This window comes from Cetorhinus maximus, chromosome 4, assembly GCF_964194155.1.
Source record: "Cetorhinus maximus chromosome 4, sCetMax3.hap1.1, whole genome shotgun sequence".
Classification (NCBI taxonomy): Eukaryota; Metazoa; Chordata; class Chondrichthyes; order Lamniformes; family Cetorhinidae; genus Cetorhinus; species Cetorhinus maximus.
Genome location: NC_135882.1, coordinates 119018123 through 119041437, shown reverse-complemented (window position 1 = coordinate 119041437; position 23315 = coordinate 119018123). Strand labels below are relative to the sequence as shown.

General features: G+C 40.4%; 2 protein-coding genes across 6 annotated transcripts in view; both read right to left on the bottom strand.

Annotated features, from left to right (window-relative positions):
* The window catches only part of LOC144679844 (copine-3-like), a 750377-nt gene that overhangs the window by 295703 nt on the left and 431359 nt on the right, over positions 1–23315 (bottom strand). The window lies entirely within an intron of this gene.
* LOC144679841 (NEDD4-like E3 ubiquitin-protein ligase WWP1) overlaps positions 1–23315 on the bottom strand; it is a 196494-nt gene that overhangs the window by 54400 nt on the left and 118779 nt on the right. For all 5 annotated transcript variants that reach the window (XM_078540684.1, XM_078540685.1, XM_078540680.1 and 2 more), the window contains exons 8-16: positions 20330–20774; positions 17059–17154; positions 16798–16972; positions 16189–16243; positions 15485–15569; positions 10367–10495; positions 7052–7124; positions 6795–6866; positions 853–941 (exon numbers count right to left, since the gene is read on the bottom strand). In XM_078540684.1, coding sequence (XP_078396810.1) covers positions 853–941; positions 6795–6866; positions 7052–7124; positions 10367–10495; positions 15485–15569; positions 16189–16243; positions 16798–16972; positions 17059–17154; positions 20330–20774 — 1219 coding nt within the window. The remainder of the gene's footprint in view (positions 1–852; positions 942–6794; positions 6867–7051; positions 7125–10366; positions 10496–15484; positions 15570–16188; positions 16244–16797; positions 16973–17058; positions 17155–20329; positions 20775–23315) is intronic.

Here is a 23315-nt window from a genome sequence, read left to right as displayed (position 1 = left end):
AGTGGTAAACAGATGAACAGAGAAATTTGCATTGGGGTGCCTTAAGGCCATTGCTTTTCTTGGTTTACATAAATTGCCTGGGCTTCGGTTTAGGGAGTACAATTTTGAACTTTGCAGATGATACAAAACTTGACAACATAGTAACAGGTATCCGGATACTTGGCTTGGTAAATAGGGGGTGGAATACAAAAACAATGAGCCCATGCTAAACCTTTACAAATTTCTGGTTAGACCTCAGCTGGAGTCTTCTGTACAATTCTGGGCACCACAGTTTAGGGAGGATGTCAAGAGTCTGCAATGGGTACAGAAGAGGTTTACCTGTATGATTGGAAAGATTGAAGAAGCTAGGACTGTTCTCCTTACAGGTATTCCAAATTATAAGGGGTTGCCTCAGATAAGTGGGTCACTAGCCATAGGTCAAAGATTTAAAATTAATGGCAAAGGAACTAGAGTAGAAATGAGGCAAAATCTCTTCACACAGTTTAAGATATGGAATGCACTGCATGAAAGGATGGTAAAACCAAATTCCATAAGGAATGTTGAAGTTGACCAATTTATGGGGAAAAGGCTGGGATTTGGGGCTAAATTGAAAAGTTCTTTCAAAGAGTCACATAGGCATGATGGGTTGAATGGCCACTTTCTGTGCTGTAAGTTTTTTATAATAATAACTTTTCATGCAATAATAAATTAATGTTATTCTTTTTGTATAAATTTGTATTCCAATACAACCTAATATATTAGGATCTTCTTATGCAGACAGCATCAACAAAAGTTTCTTATTAGTTACTGCATTTTACTAAGTAATACTTGAAACTAGATCTTTATTTGCAAATCATTCTGATGGTGCTTTACCTGGCCAATCCACCATAATCCAGTCCCTCTTCTCCTCTAAATATTACATATAATCGTCTTCGAAGGTCATATGGTTTTAAAGCCATTATCTGTTTAAAAAAAACATTAACTTTTAATAACGTTTGTGTGTGCACACATCAGGAAAAGTGAAAATAGGCAGCTTAAAATACCATACTTCTATAAGGAACAACTGGCCAAGTTTATTAAAATAAAAATATTGGATCAGAAATTCCACAGCTTTTCCAGTGCATTCCCACTGTAACTTTGGCAGGTGTGTGTCAGTAGGGTTGGAAAATAGGATGGGACTTGAATAAGTCATCAGGGTCAGCACTGGAGATCTTTAATGGCACATAATCCTAATATAATTGGCAGGATTGCTAGCCAAGGATTTTCAGGGCCATAATTAATAACTGTACAGATATCTATTGTTGATGGTCATGGTAGACTTGTAACTAATTAACAATACAAAACATTAGCCCTTCATGAATTACAGGCCTGCACATTTCTCATTGTAAGCTGCTAGTATTACAATTACAGTAACTTTACTATGAACATAGGAACGTAGAAATTTGCAGCACAGAAGGATTCAACCATTGTGCTTGCGCTGGCTCTTTGAAAGAGCAGTCATACTTAGTCCCAAGCCCCAATTGTTTGTCCATGACTCTATAAACTGCTCACCCTCAAGCACTTGTGCATATCCCCTTTAAAATTATTTATGGAATTAGTTTGCACCACCTTCTCAGTAGAGCATTCCCGATCCCACCAATCTGAAAAAAAATCTCCTCGCCTCCCATCTGGATCTTTTGCCAATGATCTTAAATCCAAGACCTCTGGTTATTGACTCGCCCACCAGAGGGAATAATTTTACTCTATCAAAGCCTCTCATCTTAAAAATGTCTATTAGATAACCCCTTATGTGCTAATAGAGCAAGATGATAAGGTAGGAAGCTTTTTTTGAGCATAGTGGGCATGGATCAGTTAGGCCGAATGGTCTGTTTCTGTGTTGTCAATTTTATATATAATGGATAGTGTCAAGCAAGTTTCAAGTTTAACACCAAATTACCTGCAAGATGCAAAGCAGAAAATGTATCATTTAAAATAGAAACAAAGAACTTAAGAAAACCAAAGGGCAAAACCTGATTATAAAAACTGAGTATAACAGCTCAAATTTGTCACACTGCCTAAAAGAAACACATTATCAGCATTAGAAAGCTTATAATTTCATAAGTACACAGGTAGGCAGATGTGCTCAAGATAGCCCAATCATCAAAATCTTATCACAAAGTGGTTTTCTACTATTTCAGTGCTTTTTCAAAAAAACATGACAAAACTGTATGCAGAGAATTATGATGGTCTGTCAAGTGCGCTGCCTGAAAGTGCAATGGAAGCAGATTCAATAATAACTTTCAAAGGGAAAATTGATAAGTACTTAAAGGGAAGAAAATTGCAGAAGTATGAGCTGTGGGACTAATTGGATAGCACTTTCAAAGAGCCCACACAGGCATGAAGGACCAAATGCTGTAAGATTCTAATGAATCTCTCGAAGACCTCTGTACCAACATTAAGGCAAGGTTTCAACAAGATAATTTAATAGAGGGTGTTAATTGTAATCTCACAGTGGAGGAATGGAAAGTTTTAAAATAAAAATAATTTGATCAGGAGGACAATTCAATTATTGCAACTTATTTTAGAAGATGAGAGTAGGGAGACAGGAGGCTATAAAATAATGCTAAGGTACGTAGTACAATGCAATTACGCAACATTAAGTTCTGTATAACAAATGTCTTTATTCAAGTGTTCAAATAGACTGGATCATACTGTGTCCTAATTTGAACTGATGTGCTTCAGAAGGGATCACTTTTGAGCCTGATTCTAGAATGTGTTTTTCCATTTCTTCCAGCCATGCTGCTCCACCAGATATTTCTGTTGTACATAGCTAAAGCCATAAAGCTAAACCATTAAAATACAAGGTGCAAATTTCTTGTTAACTGGCATTTCAGAAAACTGAAACCAATGAGCCATTTACAGTAGTTAAATCTGGAGTTGCAGAGTCTCATTCCTTAGTTAAATTAATTCTGGTGATTTGAATCCAAGGATAGACTTACTCCTAAATCTGCAAAAGCAGGTTTCAGTCATTTGTACTAGCTTTTGTCTTCCTACACACACAAAGCACAGAGTTCTTGATATCACTGTATGGAATATTTTATTATTTGTTTCTCATTTCCTCCCAACTCATCTGAAGATGCTGACTTAAAATCCAACAATACATGGATTTTAAATCCTCATGTTAAAATCCTTCCATGGCTTAATTTGCACCTACCTACCATGTCTGCAGCCTCAATTCCACAACTCTCCACCATGATCTTAGCACTCCTCCAATTCTGCTCACCCACCCATTCCCGACCCTTATCATCCTCCCATTGGCAGTCATGCACTACAATTTATATAATCGAGTTGTTGGCCAATCATAACAATCAAACTCTAATCAATAATGCTACAACACTCAGACATGAGTCGAGTAAAACTTCAGTGGCAGAGAGCTTTGAGAATCTTAACACAATGGGACATACCATACTTCCATAGCAGTTGTGGGATGCAATGAATCTCCATGTTTGCAGTTAACTTAAAATATATACACTTTTGTATAGATTTAGAGGGTATTTGAACATCAACTACAAAAATTGTTGTGCACAAGAAACACAAAAGTGCTTGACATTTTCCATAATTTATTAGGAGAGTTAGCTCCTTTAGAACAAATTAAAATCTCTCTACCCTCAAAATCATCACCTTGCTTTGCAACTTGCAGCTGCCAATTGTCAGCATTATGACATTCTCCAATAGTAACTGCAGAGCAGGAATGTTCAACAGACCAAGAGCTTACACATTGCCATATGCTACATTTGTTGCAGTGTATTCTACTGAAGCAGGTAGACAAACTTGGCTGAATCAATGTTGCTGTATGTTCCAATTACTGAACAGAATGCACATGTTCTTATACCAAAATGAGAGGCCAGGCATTCCAAAATGACGTTTGACAGGTCAGTTGCAATTTATGTGCTCTAGGTGCATACTGCACCTACTATTCAGTTTTCATTGAAGTTCTATCTGGTTTATTTATATAATGTAAACCAGTTAAGCCTAATTCTCATTGAGCGAAGATACTATCTGACCTTTATGCTGAATTAGAGCCTAATTCCATCTAAACATCAATTATTCCAGCATACTTACATCATTAAAGTGAAGGCATATAGTGACTACATAACTCAAAAAAGGGTTTCCTAAGTTGATCACTACCAACAGTTAACGAGCTTGTCTTTTTCATATTGGCAACTATTGATCAGTAATGTCATGACTCAGAGCTGAACTGCCAACCCTATAACTTCCCCATCACCAAGACCGTCTACTTCCACACCTCTGCTTTTGTCTGTTGTACTTTGAAATCCTCAGATATGCCTTTGTTATCTCCAGACACAACTATTCCAATGCTCTCCTGGCTGGCCACTCATTTTCCACCCTTCATAAACTTCAATTCATCCTACACTGGTGCTCATGCCCTAAATCACACCAAGTCCTATTCACCCGTCACCCCTATGCTCTCCAGCCTACCTCGACTCATAGACTGGTAATGCCTTAAATTAAAAATTCTCATGCCTGGGTTCAAATCCCATCCTTTCACCCCTCCCGATTTCTGTAAACTTCTCTAACCCTCTGAGATCTCTGCACTTCTCCCATTCTGACCTCTTGCACATCACGATTTCTATCCCCACCATGGGCGGCCATGCCTTTAACTGCTTTGGCTCTTAAGTTCTGGAATTTCCTTCATAAACCTCTGTAGAATGCCTAAAATCTCTTTATGTGATTCTATAGAAAATTTTGTTTGGTAACGCTCATTTGAAACATCTTAGGATTTTGAACTATGATATACACGTTATGTAAATGCAAGTCATTGTTGTCCAAACTATTACAGGGGGATAGCAGCACTGCACCCAAACATGAGTTGTGCTGTTCACCAAGCTGCTCATAAGGAGATAATAGTTTTTGGCATGGACTCAAACACACGTTTGGTACTTTGCTAATGGCCAGCTACAGACTGTTTTTTATTCATTCGCGGGATGTGGGCTTCGCTAGCTGAGCCAGCATTTACTGCCCATCCCTAGTTGCCCTCGAGAAGGTGGTGGTGAGCTGTCTTCTTGAACCACTGCAGTCCATGTGGTGTAGGTACACCCACAGTGCTGTTAGGAAGGAAGTTCCAGGGTTTTGGCCCAACGACAGCAGAAGAACAGCGATATACTTCCAAGTTAGGATGGTGAGTGACTTGGAGGGGGGGAACTTCCAGGTGGTGGTGTTCCCACCTATCTGCTGCCCATGTCCTTCTCGATGGCAGTGGTCGTGGATTTGGAAGGTGCTGGCTAAGGGGGCTTGCTGAATTCCTACAATGCATCTTGTAGGTGGTACACACTGCTCTACTGTGCATCGGTGGTGGAGGGAGTCAATGTTTGTGGATTTGGTGCCAATCAAGCGGGCTGCTTTGTCCTGGACAGTGTCAAGCTTCTTGAGTGTCGTGGGAGCTGCATTCATCCAGGCAAGTAGGGAGTATTCCAGCTTTGTAGATGGTGGACAGGCTTTAGGGAGTCAGGAGGTGAGTTACTTGTCACAGGATTCCTAGCCTCTGACCTGCTCTTGTAGCCACAGTACTTATATGGCTAGTCCAGTTCAGTTTCTGGTAAATGGTAGCCCCCCAGGATGTTGATAGTGGGGAATTCAGTGATGGTAATGCCATTGAACATCAAGGGGCGATGGCTAGATTTTCTCTTGCTGAGAGATGGTCATTGCCTGACACTTATTGCATGGCCATTTGTCAGCCCAAGCCTGGATATTGTCCAGGTCTTGCTGCATTTGGACATGGACTGCTTCAGTGGATTACTATCCTCTGTAAGATGGTGGCAGAGAGAGGCAAGGGGATCTCCTTTGCTCCAAATGTCACAACTAACAGTGGAAAAGAATAGAATTGAATCTACACTCCATGGCAGATTTGGTAATTTGGAATCCAAGCCAAGCAAGTTAGCAGGGCATCTTGGGTGATTGATCAGCCACTGTGGCTTATTACTGGCTCCTAGAGGGATAGGTCTGTTACTGGAGGCTGGAATTTTCTTATTAGACTAAGGTAGCAAGTAGCAGGAGGGTAACAGTGTGAATAAAGTGCATTTTTTTGCTCATGAAACTCCATCAGCAACACTTCAGTGAAGATTGTGGGAGCATCAGGGAAAGTAGGCAAGAAAAGACTGAAACGGTATCATCATCTGTTGTGGAGAGAGAAGAAATTTGGTAAGGCAGGTGATGGAGATGGGAGTGCCAGGGAGAAGGAGAAGAGGAAGGCCTAAGACCAGGTGGAAAGATGCAGTGGTAAACGCAGCAGGATCGGAAGAAGAATGGATGCATGACAGGAGATGGAGAAGGGTGATCAACCAGCATTGTGGCGACCCCAAGTAAAATGGAATGGAAGTAAGGAGAAGACCAAGGAGAAACACTGCATGCCTTGGATCTTTCGGTCTTCTACCTAACTCTCTGGATTTAGGCAAGTGAGGTGTACCTCAGCACAAAGGGTGTACACATCCCTTTATTGAGCAAACAGATATCCTGTGGAATTCTCAGTTATTTGTTTTTTGCTTCTTCTAGGTAGTGGAGCAACAGAATTGTTGACGCACAAGAGGCTAATCAATTGAAGGGCTGGTGTGAAGAAGTTCTCTCATCCTGGATACATGAACATAAATCTATACACACACAGTGAAGAGCTTTTTGTGTAACATTGGTTGCAAGCTTATTAAGAGTATACTTACTTTCTTTAAAATACTGTGAAATTTCAGCTATAAGTGATAACCTTAAGCCTTGATTACAAAATCTTAATAAGTATTTCAACTTCTGGTACCTGAAAAGCTACTTACTTGTTGAAAGGAGTCTTCAAATAAAGTCTGTCTAGAAACAGTGATCTTTACATGACTGGGCAACGCATTAGACTGAAAGAACAAAGTCAACTGCATTAATCAACAATGCTTGTGGCATTTTAAACTGACACCTCAATTTTTCAAGTGCAAAAATTTACATTAACTCAATTTTTGAATAGTCTACCAGTACTTATAAATTTGTAAAGGTTTAGGATTAAGAATAAGCCAGTTGCAGAGGGAAAAGAAAATTGATTTACCTGACACAAATACCGAAAATGTGCTAACTTCCACCGAAAGCTACGTTCATATGCAATTTGTGGACCCTTTGCACTGTGAAAATAAGTTACATTTTACCCTTAACAAATGGCAGAAGTTGGTAATAATTGAACTTTGTAACATTCTTTGAGACACCATTAAGATATAAAATATTCTGTGGATTTTGAATGTTGAACCCTGAAGAAAGAACAGACAAACCTTAGTACGCATATAACTCCAAGGATTCATGCGCTTCCTAAACTGGTCACTTTTTAATGATTTCAACTAAAACAACATGGTGTAGAAACAAATCCTAATATCATACTATACATGCTATTAACATTGAGAAAATGAATTTTATTAACAATCTTATTAGAGTCATGGACTTTTACAGTACATAAAGTGCAGCCTGTTGTGCCTGTGCAAGCTCTTTGAATGGCTGGTCCAATTTAATCTTGCACCCCAGCCTTTTCCCTAGAAATCTGAAAATTAGTCCTCTTCAAGTACATGTCCAAATGCTTCTAGAAATTTCCCATGGAATCGGATGCCACTAGTCTTTCACGTAGAATGTTCCAGATCTTAACAACCCTCTGTGTGAGGAAATCTCCTATCTCCCCTTTAATTCTTTTGTTTGTTCTAAATCTGTAGTTTAAACCAATCCACTTGACAGAGGAAACAGTTTTCCCCAACTTGTTTTATCAAAGCCCCTTACAATTTTGAATACCTCTATCAGCTTTCCCTTAACCTTCTCTGCTCGTAGGAGAATAATCAATGTCTTCAATCTCTCCACATAACTGAAGTCCCTCATCCCTGATTTCATCCGAGTAAACCTCCTCTGCATCCTCGCCAAGGCTTCGACAACCTTCCCGAAGGGTGGCGTCCAGAGCTGTGCACAATACTGATGCCTAATCAGTGATTTACAAAGGTTTAGCATGACTTTCTTGCTTTGTATTCAAGACCCCATTTAAAAGTCAGGTATTTCACGTATTTTCTTAGCCATCTTATCATCTTGCTCAAAGATTTGTGAATATGCATTCCCAGGTCTGTCTGCTCTTGTATCCCCGCCCCCCCGCCACCCCCTTCAAAACTGTACCATTTAGATTATACTCTTTCTCCATGTTGTTCCTCTCAAAATGCATCACTTCACACTTATTTGCATTAAATTACATCTGTCATGTGTCTGCCCATTTCAACAATCTGTCTATGTCCTCCTGAAGACTACTGCTATCATGATCACTATTTGTTGCATAACCAAGTTTTGCACCATCCTCAAACTTCAAAATTATGCTTCTTATACCCAAATCGAGGCTACTTCTCAAGGGAAATTAGGGATGGGCAATAAATGCTGGCCTAGCCAGCGTCGCCACATCCTGTGAATGAATAATTTTTTAAAAATCATATACAAGAAGTAATAGGCTGAATATCAACTTCTGGAAGACCCCACTGCACAATTCTCTCCAGTCAGATATCTGTCCACCACTACTGCTTCCTATCCCTTTAATACCACGTGCTTCTATTTTCTGAATAAACCTGTTAAGCGGTATTTTATCAAATTACTTTGGTATGTCCATATATACAAGATTCACTATATTCATCAACCTTCTCTGGTACTTCAAATAACTCAATCAGGTTAATCAGGCATGATCTGCTTTAACAAACCTGTGGCAGCTATCCCTTATTAACCCACGCTTCTCTAAATGAGATTCAATTTCGTCCTTTGCAATGGTCTCTACTAGTATTCCCAACACTGACATCAGACTAATTGGCCTATCATCACTAAGCTTATCTCTCTCCCCTCACTCACATATCTAAGGAGCATTGAAAGTATGTGATCAGAGGTTCTGCTATCTTCACCCTAGCTTTCCTTAACAACCTATTCCCGTTTGACCAGGTGACTTATTAAGTGATGCCAACCTACCTATTCTTTCTCTTTCTATCTTTATCCTGTCTAGTATCTCCATTTCTCCCTCCTCTATTGAGATAGTAACTTCATCTTCTTTTATGAAGAGGGATGCAAAATACTCATTCACTACTTCAGTCATGCCCTTTGTGCAGAATAAAGGAAATTTTGGAGGCAATCTGCTTTAACAATCCTTTTACATTTTTATATATATAAAATAATTATTCTTACTAAAAAATGTTTGTGCTCCACTTTTCTTTTGCTTCTACTTAAGCTTTTCTTTCACATTTGTAATTTTATCCCCATTTTCTCTCCTGCTTGAGTGCAGTTTTGAGGCATGTAGACTTCCTCTAGTGACTAGCTCAAATGGTCATTCTTCCTGAAGCATCAAATGAAAATGGCTCAACTAAGTTTTGACTGAAGGATGTGCAATACATAAATTATGCTGACAAAAGTCATATTTCTTCCCTTGTACATAACTTTCACCCTTACTATACCTCAAAAATATAAAGTGAGGGAGGTTAGGGAACATGGTGCAAAGCTCTTAGAATCTTAAAATTATGAACAACTTGGCTCATATTACAAGGAACATTACATTATTGAAAGAACCTTTCTTTAGGAGAATAAATGGGTTGTGTAGGAGCTCACCTGCCATCTCCATGAATCAAGGTTGCAAATTAGTGAGGGATGCAGACCAAGTAGTTCATAGATTAGCTATTGATTCGTGCTGAATTAGTTGGTCTAAACTAGGTTGGTAGTGAGATGCAATCAGCATCACAATTCAGCATTTCTAGCATAAGATGGAGAAAATCTAATGTTTTGTGATTAAAGGTCACAGAACTGAAACTCTGTTTCTCTCTACACAGATGCTGCCAGACCTGCTGAGTATTTCCAGCATTTTCTGCTTTTATTTCATAGTTCCCACTCCTGATCACTATCTGTTAATCCTACTTGGAGTACGTTTGTGTGTATGTTGCATGGGGACAAATGTGATCAAGATCTGTTCATTTGTAAAGGGCAATGATTGAATTAATCTGGTGACATTCATCATCAAGAATCATGCAGGCCATCTGAGTGAGACAATACACAAGTTTAAAACCCATGGAACAATGTCTCAGTGAGATGAGTAGAGAAGTGACGTGCAAAAGAGCAGGAAATATAGCTGGGCAGAATAAGAGCTGTAGAACCAAAAATCTTTTCTCAAACTGCATTTTGAAGAATTCATATCATTTATGTTGGTAATACCTCTAAGAACTAATATTCAGCATTTTACTTAAATATTAAATTGATTTAAGAAAAAAAGGGAAAAATCTCATTTATTTTGCTTAACATGCAAAATTGCCAGTTTCAAGCAAAAAAACTATAACTGGACCAAAGCTATTTAATTCCTACCAGTTTGTTCAAGAATAGGACTTACACTGATGATTTGCCTGTGCGAGGATCCTGAAAGGTAGTTGTTCGAGTGTTGTGATCAACAAAATATCGGACACCTTCCCTTGTGTATCTAATTTCCCAGCCTTCTGGAAGTGGATCTTCATTCTGCAAACTGCACAGAAGAAGCAGTATTGAAATATGGAATTAAAATTAACCACAAGTCTATCCCTCGCACCCTTTTTAAATAATGGTACAATGTTCACAGACCTTCAATCTTCGCCTACGTCTAGCGATGACAGGAAAATGATCCTCAGAGCATCCGCTATTTCCTCCCTGGCTTCCTTTAACAGCCTGGGATACAATCCATCCAGCCTGGTGAATTATCCACCTTCAAGGATGTCAGTCCCTCCAGTGCATCCTTTCTCACTATGCTTATTGTATCTAATATTTCACACTCCTTCTCTTTAGAATATCTGCTTCACCCTCTCCTTAGTGAAGGCAGAGACAAAGTACTCATTGGGAACCTTGCCCACATCTTCAGTATCAGAACGCAAGTTACGATATACATCTCTGCTCAGTCCTACCTCTTCCTTAATTATTCTCTTGCTCTTAATGTATTGGTAAAACATCTTTGGGTTTTCTTTGATCTCACCTGCCAATATGTTTTCATATTCTCTCTTTGCTTTCCTAATTACATTTTTTACTTCATCACTGTATGTTTAATACTCTTCTCAGCTTTCTACAGTATTAAGTTTTTTGAGACTGTCAATAGCTTTCCTTTTCTGCTTTATCTTACCTTGTATACTTCTAGATAACCACAGAGCTCTAGATTTGGCAGCACCACTGTTTTTCCTTGTGGAGACATATATACACTTGGCCGTAGAATCTCGCATTTGAATGTCTCCCACTGGTGTGTCACTGATTTCCCTTCAAGTGCATATGGTGTAGGTACACCCACATTGTAACCAGTCTGTAACCGGTCCACTTTTGCTAGATCACCTCTCAGCCTCGTAAAATTTGTCTTTCCCAAATTTAGAACTTTTACTCTTGTTCTATCTTTAGTAAGCCCGAGATCTTTCTGGAACCAGGCTGACAGGACCCAGTGAGGCTGGTGGAAGGTGGGGGTGGGGTCATGTTGGACAAGGCAGGGGGGTAGGGGGTGGATGTGGAGAGGTAAAACTGTGGAGATGGGAAATCCTCTGACTGGCACAGGGGGCCTGTGAAAGAGGACCCACCTCTTCACTGACCAGCAGCCTGCAGGTTAAACCTGCCAGGCTGCATGTGTTAGGTGCAGGACTCTCACACTGAACATTATATCAGAGTGTCAGGGGGATAAGGCCCTTAACTGGGCATTAACTGCTTACTTAAGAACCTCAGTTGGTCTACGGGCACGCAACCCACTGCCACTGGCATAGCACCCTAATTTACAGGTCCACCCGCCTGTTTTCTCATCAATGGGTAGCCTGTAAACTTCAGCCCATTCTGCTTCTCTCCACAGATGCTGCTTGGCCTGCTGAGTTTCCAGCATTTTATGCTTTCATTTCAGATTTCCAGCATCCGAAGCATTTTGCTTTTGTATTAGTGTGACGAAATACTTCCCACTTGCCTGAATGAGTGCAGCTGGGTCAAAATCCCGGAACACCCTCCCTAACAGCAATGCGGGTGTACCTACACCATATGCACTGCAGCCGTTCAAGGCAGCAGCTCACCACCCCCTTCTCAAGGGCAGTTAGGGATGGGCAATAAATGCTGGTCTACCAGCGACGCCCATGTCCCATAAATGAATAAAAGAAAAAGCCTCAACATTCAAGTAGCTCAGCACCATCAAGGACAGAGCAGCCCACTTGACTGGTACCCTATCCACACCTTAAACATTCATTCCCTTCATGCAGGCATACCATGGCTACAGTGCTTACCATCCATAAGATGCACTGCAGCAACATGCCAAGCCTCCTTTGACAGCACTATCCAAAAACCCCAACTCTACCACATAGAACGACATAGGCAACAGATGCATGGGGACACCGCCACTTGTAAGCTCCCCTCAAAGTCACACCCCATTCTGGCTTGGAACTATATCGCTGTTCCTTCAGTGCAGCTGGTTCAAAATCCTGGATCTTCCTTCTCAACAATCTGCAGCACATGGACTGCAGCGATTCAAGGCACATGACTCACAACCTCCTTCTAAGAACAATTACAGATGGGCAATAAATGCTGCCCTTGACACCAACACCACATCCCATGAAAGAATAAAAAAAACAAAAGCACGTGTATATTATATCTGTTAATTTTTCCTTTATTCATTCATGATTGATGGGTATTGCGATAAGGCCAGCATTTATTGTCCATCCATAATTTCCCTCAAGAAGGGAGTTACTTGCTAGGCCAATTCAAAAGGCATTATGAGTTAATTGCATTGTCATGCGTCCGAAGTCACATGAAGGCCCGACCAGGTAAGGGTGAGGAGCTCTCTTCCCCAAAAGGCAGTGGAGGCAGTCTTTAAATATTTTTAAGGCAGAGCTAGATAGATTCTTGATTAACAAGGGGGTGAAAGGTTATCGAGGGTAGGCAGGAATGTGAGGTTAAGGTTACAATCAGATCAGCCATGATCTTATCAAGGGGCCGAGTGGCCTACTCCTTCTCCTAATTCATATGTTCGTATGTTCCTTCCCTGAAGGCATTATAAAGGAAATAATTGTGCACTTATAAAATGCCTTTCACAACCATAAGACGCCTCTAAGTTCTTTACAGCTAACAAATTATTTTTGAACTCTAGTCACTGTTGCAATGTAGGAAACATGGCAGCAAATTTGCACCACAGTAAGCTCCCACAAACAACAATGTGATAACGACCAGATAATCTGTTTTTTGATGTTGATTAAGGGTAATTGTTGGCCAGGATATTGAAGGTAACTGCCCTGTTCTTTGAAATTGCATCCAACTGAGAAAGCAGTCAGGACCTCAGTATAACATCTCATCAAAAACTCAGACACTGCAGAACTGATGGAGTGAGGCTCTGAGAGTCAGTTTTGAATTTGGTGCTCACAAGCTTGACACAGAAGCAAGAATGCTATCCACTGAGCCACAGTTGACACCATAGTGAAGCGAAGGTTTTTATGACTATTTGGAAGTTTCATGGTCATCATTACTGATACTAGCTTTTTATTTCAGATTCATTTCATTAACTGGTGGGATTTGAACTCTCATCTTGGGGTTATTAGTCCAAGACTCCAGATCACTCATCCAATAACATAGCCACTATGTTAATGTACTATCTGGCAATTTGTAAGTTTTGCTGGAACTCATTTTTGCAGGTAGTGTGTTGCTTAACTCCTATTTTCCTCTTCGCATTAGCTTGGTATCACTTGAAAACTTATGCACTTTTCATCAAGTTTCATAAGTCTCCTTCTCCAAAACACTCACTTATTAGTATGCAATGCTTCCTTTCCATTACCAGCCTTCTTAAACCCATCTCTCGAGTTCCTACCAACAAAAAGTATAAGGTGATCATGGAATTCTTTGTTATTAAAATTGAGACCATTCATACAGCTGCCTCTGCTTTGCCTTGCTCACCAAATTAGACCCTCAGCCTCATTCCTGTCCTATCTCTGAGTTGTCTTTCACTAATTTTTCTTCTACCTTCCCTCTTGAGCTTATCTGTGTCCATGAGACCCATCTCAGGTTTTTTGACCCTGCTCCCAATAAACCGCTGACCACATGGTCCCTGTGCTCACGAATACTGTAAATGGTTCCCATTCTTCGGGCAATGTCCCTTTCTTTTTCCAACTATAATTCCACTTCCAATGTCCTTTTGCTCTCTAATTTCTCCTAAATTTTCTCCCTTCTTTACTGCAATTCCATGTTTGAATCTCTCCCATCAGACTTATATTCCTTCCTTCACACAGAAGCAAAAGGAAAGAGAACCAAGAATCAGAAAATGGGAGATCATTTTTGGTCACCCCTCCTAAAATCGCCTTTGGCTTAGCATCTATTTATTTCTTATTCTAATGCTGTTGATTCTTTCAGCCAGCTTCTTTTCAATTTGCAGATTTCATCCCGAGTTCCCACAAGGCATATACAGTAACCTTTTATGAAAAAAGTTGTTAAAGACTCTTTGGAAGTCCAAATAATTTATGTAATAAGGTATACCCTGATCTATTTGATATCGTACCTTCTCAAAAAGATCAATGGGCTGAATCAGCAGGTCTCAACTGCAAGTAAATCTTCTGCTGCTGCTAGTGGTGGGATACTGATCCCAACCCAGGAAGAGAGGAGAGAGGGGGTAGTCTAATGGGGTGAGCTTCGGAGGCCATGGAAGAAGCACTTAACTTCTGCCTGAAGCTGTATGCCTCCCTTAAATGCTGGGTTTCTGTATCAGCCTTGGTTAAAATAGCAAAGCAGGTTAAATCAGAGGCTGCCAGCCTCATTAAAATACTTAATTGGCCAATCCACCTCCTGGGAGTGGATTGGCTACCTGCTCTATCCCACCTCCTTTAAAAAGTAGATGGTTTGGGGTTGGGTTTGAGATTTTTTAAATTTCAAAGTCTCGCCTGACATCAACCCACATGTTTTGAGAGTTATGATTCAGACCAAGGAGGTTAGGCTGATAGAATATTTCCCCTCCCAAAGTCATGTCTACTACTATTGGCTATCATACAGGTCATTCTCAAATCCTCTGCTGATAACTGATTCCATTATTTTGTCTGCCTTGACAACACAAATGAGTCTATATTTTTCAAGAATTTGGATTATTTTAGCAATCATTGATTAATCAGTGATTAACACCACCTATTACAACACAAGTGAATTCACTTATGCATAACCTCAAATCATTCCTGAACAAACCACCATAATAAGTCAGCTAGTTATCTACTGTTTTTGTCAGCACAATTTGGTTTTGTGTGATATCTTAATTTAGAAATTGACAAGCTACTGTAATTATTAAACTTTCTTTACTATTTTAGATTTTAATTTTTTAATATCTTAAAGGAACAACACAGCACATGACTCCTACTATTGAAACATACAGATGATGTATCAACAGCTTCCATGGAAATATACAGGGAATTATATAGCTATTTATTGAGTGCATTACTGCTTCAGTTGGGCTTAAGGTGTCCACATATTTACTTGGCTATGGGTTTCTTTACTAGATACTTACCCCTGTGTTCTTGGATCCTCCCACTGAGTGGTCTTTGTATTATGATTCACAAAGTAAACTCTATCATTCGCATCCACCCTCCTTTCTGTTTTAGAGAGAAACAAAGGAGGACTTAGATATTTTTCATTTCTCATTCCCATATATCCTCCTTCAAGGTAGACTGATTTGCAGGGGGAAGTGGGTGCTGGTGTTGGTCCCAAAATTGCAATCTGCATAATTTTACCAATTCTGTTATTCTTACATCTCTCCCTCTCCCAGTAAATCAAATTTCACAACAGAACTGATGCTAAGTGAAGTTTATCATGTGGTATGAGATCAAAATCTTTAAAGTGCAGGATTTGAGTCTGCATTAATTCTGTTGTTGTTTTGTTCCTCAATTCAAAGCTTACCTTTTAAAAAGATTTTCTTAATGCATTTCAAATAGCTTTGCATTAGTATGTGAAAAGAGTAGAGGCCCATTAGTCATGCCCGCCAAACTGAGTGCCAATTTTTTTATTTGTCCAGTTCAAGTTGAAATAATAAACCCACCTTTACTATATGCATATATCTTTATTAATTTTAGTGAGCTCACATCTTTTTGAGAAATGATACAAATCACAGCCTTTTCAGTTTAGGTACATGATTATTTCCTGAAAAATTTACTCAATGTGTTGTGTTTTTTAAACAGTATGGCATGACCGCACCAAAGGTGATGACAAACGTACCCCAGCCAGGTGGTAAAGGGCCAAGAGGATCATTTTCTGCTGATAACATTGAGGCCTGTGAAAAACAATATTCACTTTAGTGCTTTGTCATCAAACAACATACATTACAATGTGCAGAATGAAGCATCAGCATCTCTCCTCTCCTGTTCAGCCTAGGCTTATGTTGCTCTGTAACCATCTACCATGATTGGCACAAAGAAAACCCACATTGAATCACCCTCTATTTCTAATTGCAGGGAAGCATGTTGCTCATAATCACCTGGCGTGTTCCAGCATTCATTGCATGGGATTGGAGATGTGAATCTGGCTTCTACTCTTAAGCAGCACAGTGTAAAAGACACTCTTTTGACAACTCCATCACTTGTTGGAAATTTAAGCTACTAACTAAAAAATACTTGCTGTCATTCTTCTTTACACTCTTTGGCACTGTGGGAATGAAGCAAACAATTCCAGGCTACAGGACGGAAACAGTTACTAACACAGAATAGAATTACCATAGGCAAAAATATAGAATATCAACAATTAATAGGAAACATTTATGTAAATGAAACAGTTTTTTCTGACATGCTGTGTAGACCGAAGTGTGAAACAAAATGAAGCAATAACTACCGAATAGAGGTATCGTTGGTTGAATTGCTGCATAGCTCCCTGTAGCTGATTCCTTTGAGATTGCCATTGTTCAAAGTTCCTGACTGATTCCATTGTTGGCCGTTGCCATGTCGTTGTCCTGGTGTTATGATCTACATAGTACACCCTGCCTCGATCATCCACTCGTCTTTCCCAACTAAGAGACAAAGCATGTTTGAAGAATATAACTCAAAACCTCTCACGAACAAGGATATATAAATTATTCAATTTAACATTACTCACCCTGGTGGTAAAGGCTGTGGTCTTTCCCATGTTGTAGTTCTTGTGTTGTGATCAACATAATATGTTCTACCATGAGGATCCTTCCTCTGCTCCCACCTTCAGAAAGTGGAATTAATTTAGTAAAGATTTATTCAAATAATTTACAAATGCACAAACTGGGAGGTAACTAGGGTTTGTGGAATATGTGTTTCAGAGAACAATAACACAACTAAACAAAGTTATTTCAGTCAGGTGCAATAATCCAAAATAGCTCTTATACGCTATAAAATTCCACAAGCATAGTACAATTTATACAGTATAATTTTTAGATTTGATCCGCTCTTCCTGATTTTAACTCTGCTACACTATTATTTTCCAGTCATCTGCCACATGACTTACTCCTAAGTCTCTGCCAGTACATGTTCATTAAAGGGACAAAAATAAGCTGAAGATGATTGTGTTCTTTAAAGCAGTGAACGACACTTCCAATTTTGACAAACGTTTCTAAATTCATAATTCTCAATATTCTTCTTTAATTTAACAGCAAACATTATGAGTGCAAATTAAGTTTACAATAATTTACACTTATGCAGAACCTTGAACAGAGGGCAATATCCAAAGATGCATTTTGGGGATGTAATGGATACTAAGCAGAAGAATTTTTTTTTGTATTCATTCACAGGTTGTAGACATCGCTAGGTCAACATTTATTGCCCATCCCTAATTGCCCTTGAGAAGGTGGTGGTGAGCTGCCTTCTTGAACCGCTGCAGTCCATATGGTGTAGGTACATCCACAGTGCTGTTAGGGAGTTTGTTCCAGGATTTTGACCGAGCGACGGTGAAGGAGCGGCGATATATTTCCAAGTCAGGATGATGTTTGGCTCAGAGGAGAACTTGCAGGTGGTGGTGTTCCCATGTATCTGCTGCCCTTATCCTTTTAGATGGTAGCGGTTATGGATTTGGAAGGTACTGCCTGAGCAGTGAGTTCCTGCAGTGCATCTCGGAGATAGTACACACTGCTGCCACTGTGCGTCGGTGGTACGGGGCTGAATTTTGTGGGTGGGACGCCAATCAAGCGGACCGCTTTGTCCGGGATGGTGTCGAGCTTCTTGACTGTTGTTGGAGCTGCACTCATCCAGGCAAGTGGAGAGTTTTCCAACACACTCCCGACTTGTGCCTTGTAGATGGTGGACAGGCTTGAGGGAGTCAGGAGGTGAATGTACTCACCGCAGGATAGAATCACAGAATCACACACTGCAGAAGAGGCCCATCGAGTCTGCACCAACACGTGAAAAACACCTGACCTACCTACCTAATCCCATTTACCAGCACTTGGCCCATAGCCTTGAATGTTATGACCTCCCAAGTGCTCATCCAGGTACTTTTTAAAGGATGTGAGGCAACCCGCCTCCACCACCCTCCCAAGCACTGCATTCCAGACCGTCACCACACTCTGGGTAAAAAAGTTTTTCCTCACATCCCCCTAAACCTCCTGCCACTCACCTTGAACTTATGTCCCCTCGTGACTGAACCTTCAACTAAGGGGAACAGCTGCTCCCTATCCACCCTGTCCATGCCCCTCATAATCTTGTACACCTTGATCAGGTCACCCCTCAGTCTTCTCTGCTTCAACGAAAACAACCCAAGTCTATCCAACCTCTCTTCATAACTTAAATGTTTCATCCCAGGCAACATCCTGGTGAATCTCCTCTGCACCCCCTCCAGTGCAATCACATCCTTCCTAAAATGTGGTGACCAGAACTGCACATAGTACTCCAGCTGTGGCCTCACCAAGGATCTATACAACTCCAACATGACCTCCCTACTTTTGTAACCTATGCCTCGATTGAAAAAGGCAAGTGTCCCAAATGCCTTTTTCACCACCCAACGAGCATGCCCCTCTGCCTTCAGAGATCTATGGACACACACGCCAAGGTCCCTTTGTTCCTCAGAACTTCGTAGTGTCATGCCGTTCATTGAATACTTCCTTGTCAAATTACTCCTTCCAAAGTGTATCACCTCACACTTTTCAGGGTTAAATTCCATCTGCTTCAGTGTCTGTGGAGTTGCGGATGGTGCTGAACTGCAGCGTTTCAAGAAGTTAGCTCACCACCACCTTCTCAAGGGCAATAAGGGATGGGCAATAAATGCTGGCCTAGCCAGCAACACCCACATTCCGTAAATGAATTTAAAAAAACATTGTCCAATCATCAGCAAACATCCCCACTTCTGACCTTATGATGAAAGGAAGGTCATTGATGAAGCAGATAAAGATAGTTGAGCCTTGGACGCTACTCTGAGGAACTCAAGTTAGATAAGTGACCCATACAATTATATATGCCTTGTCTTTTTTAAATGTAAAAGGGCTGCCAAAATTCAACAGAACTTTCAATCCAGATTATCAAACTGCACATTATTAGTCTTCAATGTTATTGTACGATATGCGAGAGCATTTTTGGTACTGAATCAAAAACAAATTGGGAGCAGGTAAAAGCTTTTCAGGAGCAAAATACATGCGTATAAATGATTACGGGTTAAATGCAACCACAGATGTGAGTGAACCACATGTCAGGAAGGTTCCAGATTTAATTCTTGGCATTTGCTAAGCTTGCCAAATTCAATCAATTGGCAGTTCAAGTAGCACAGCTGATCACAGGGTTCTCTGCCAGATGGAAAATGGGAGAAGGCAGGGGAAATGGGCACTGCCAGGTTCCTATTTTTAATCGCTATTCAGTGATCCATCTAGGAAGTGCACATGTATATACAAACGGATGCTGAATGCTCAATCTCCAGACTAACAACTGAATACTATTCAAACCATACTCTCGGATGAATCACCACCTTGAGAGGCATAGTAAAGGGGGGAGGAATTAAATATAAAATACAAGGGACCTACTTACAGTACTCAAGCATTGCTTATGTATAAAAACAGACTGAACCAAGGATTATAAAGAATCTACACCCATGAAAAAATTGTAAACACTTTGCAGATGCACATTTTCAAAAATGTGTACCAAGAGCACTGAGGTCAAATGATTTACAGCTCCGTGAATCGAATTCGTCCTTTCAACTTTGCACATCATACACTTTACTTACTTTGGAAAATATGATGCGCACATTTTAAAAGCAACGGATAATTCAAACGTGTCTGAGTTAGTCAACAGATTAATGTTACTGCTTAATAAAACTAATTTTAAGACATGAGTATAACATTTGGATAGGTTATTTCCATTGGACTCCAATCCTGCTGATACCAATAGTCAAACAAAGACAGTGTTCATCATGTACTTACCCAGCTGGCAATGGTTCTGTGCTAATGCTGTTTGGCTGCTGTCTAATAGGCCCAGCAGATGCATTTGAAGTTGAATGTCTAGGTTTTCCACTGTCTGCCCCTGTATTGCTTCTGGCAGCGGAGTCCATAGCTGTGGCTGCTGAAGGAGCATCAGTTGCACCACTAGATGTGCTTGTTTCTGAAGTTGTGCTGTTGCCTGCAGCAGCTGTGGTTGTTTCTGTTGAAGTTGCCGCACACATGGAAGGTAAGGTAGTACTAGCAGTAGTAGTAGTAATAGTAGCAGTAGTGCAAACCATGGGGGTGGAAGTTTCTGTAGACTGCGTTAGAACTCCACTGACAGCTGTCATAGTCACAGTTATTGATGGTGAGGATGTTGATGATGATGATGGAGGTGTAGGAGGTGTTGCTGCTGCTGGTGGTGGTGCTGGTTCTGGTTCTCCATTTACTGGGCAAAAATAAGTAAAATTTTTAACAAATTAGACAATTACCCATCCATAATCATGAATCAATTGTGTATATGAAAGTTGGACCTTCAATTTGTGCTTTAGAATCTGCTGCAAATACTGCCATTTGTGCTGTTTATGCAAAATGCTAGATATTAACATTCATATATTTTAAAAATGTACTTTTAAGTACACTTCCTGTTTATCAGTTCCTGTATCACACTTGAGCACCGATTGATACCTGCATATAATATCTAGAATTATTTTTGATTAAATAATTCTTTACTTACCATTACTATTTTCTATTAATACAACTATTTACCTTTCAGGCCTCCCAATATACTGCTCTGCTGCTCCAAGGTTTATCTTCCACATCCATTCTTCTAAATGATGGTACGTATAGGCAGGTAAAAGTAGATTTTATTTTCAACTTATAAAATTTACACTTTTGGCCATTTACAACTGCTCCCTGGTATTCTATCTCTGGTCACAAGGCCAGATGCATCCCTCTCTCCCATGTCTGCAGCATTCCACCTCATTTTCTCTTCTTCTCTCTTACAGGTAACCAAGTTGTTTTCTTCCGCCCTTTTGACTAATGCCTAATACTTGCTGCTCTAATATGCACTTACTTTTCAAACTTCACACCACACAGCCATAATCTTTAATGAGCTGACAAGCATTTCAGTTTTCAAAGCACTGAGTGTTTATATTATATTTGCCATTTATTATAAGGACTTATAAGAAAGAGTGACAACATAAAGGTATGGGAATAAGGCAACAATGGCGATAAACTGGATGTAGCCTGTGACCTTCAATAAAACCCTTGAGAAGCCACACCACAGTGCCCACAAATTTGTGAAAATGCAAAAGGAGGGAAAAAAGGCAACACATGCTCACAGGGAGAAGTGGGTTCGAACATTTGTATGGAAAGAGATCCAGTAAAGATCCAATTTTCTTGCCTCCCAAATCCCATATCTATCCCCGCCACAGCATCAAAACAGCCTTAATCAAAGTCACAAATTACATCCCCGTAAACTGCATTAACCCTCACTTCCTTGACTTCTCCAGTCAACTCCATCATTCTCCTCCAACACCCTGTCCTCTGTTGTCCAACTCAGTGAGATTTACGCTGGCTTGACTCCACTGTTATCTATCCAATTGTTGCCACAGCATTTCCCACAATGGCTTCTGGCCCTAACCCACATTATTATCTCTGAGGATCTGTCTTTGGTCCCTTCTCTTCATTATGCTGTAGTGACATCATTCGATAACAATATGTCAAGTTGCGCATGTATGCTGACAACAAACACTAGAAGCCAGTTAGTCTGATATCAGTAGTAGGAAAAATGCTAGAATCTATTACTAAGGACGTGGTAACAGGGCACTGGAAAATCACAATAATGATTTGGCAGAGGTAACACTGTTTGTGAAAGGGAATCATGCTTGAAACTCCACTAGATTTTTTTAAGGGTCTAACTAGCAGGGTAGATAAGAGGAAACCAGTGGATGTCATACATTTGGATTTTCAGAAAAGAAGTTTTCAAGATTAAACAAGATTAGGTCTCATGGGATTAAGTGTAATATATTAGCATGGTTTTTGGACAGAAACAGAGGCCAGAATTTTCACGTCGACGTGCGAGGGTGGGCCCGGCACGCCGACGCATAAAATGACGCATGGTGACGTCGGGCATGCGTCCCGTAGTCACCGCGCGTCATTCAGATCTTTTGTTCAGCGCGTGTGCGCCAGAGGCAGCTGCGCGCCCGCTGAACCGTCAAAGGCCTGTTAAGGCCAATAAGAAACCAATTGAAGTAATTATCAACGCTGCCCATCTAACCTTAAGTTGGCAGGCAGGCGAAGAGCCCGAGCGGCCTTTGCGTTTTTCAGGAAACCTCATCCACGGGCGGGATGAGGTTTCCTGAATGTTTTATTAAATAAATAAATTTTTTTCTCACAATTCATAAACATGTCCCAGCTCATGTGACACTGGCACACGAGGGGCCATGTCTGAATAATTTTAATCTTTCTTTATTTAAAACTTTCAATATGAACTTAACCTCCAAGGCAGCTCTGTGCCTCAGGGAGATTTCTGCGCTCTTTCACGTGCATGTGTGAAAGAGCGCAGACCCTGACTCTCCCTTCTCCCCCGCCTGCACAGGTAGCACACTACCGGCCATGCGTCACACTGAGTGGGCCTTAATTGGTCTGCCCACGTAAAATGGCAACGCTCAGCCGATCGTAGGCGGTGATCGGCTCCCCGCCCACCGTGCCCGCTCCTGACCGGCCCACCCAACAGGCAGAAAATTCTGCCCAGAGATAAACAGGTAATTTTCCGGATGACAGGATGCAACTCAGTGCTATGTGAATCAGTGCTAGTATTAAAAAATTAAATCCATTTATCTTTTTAAAAACCACTGCTTGTGCATCCTTAATGACTTATCAATAATTATCCCCATGATTCTTTTTTGCTTCATTACTTTTACAAATTGCCCTGGAGTTTCCCAACCCTAAATTTATTTCAGCACATTTTTCCACACTGGGGGCA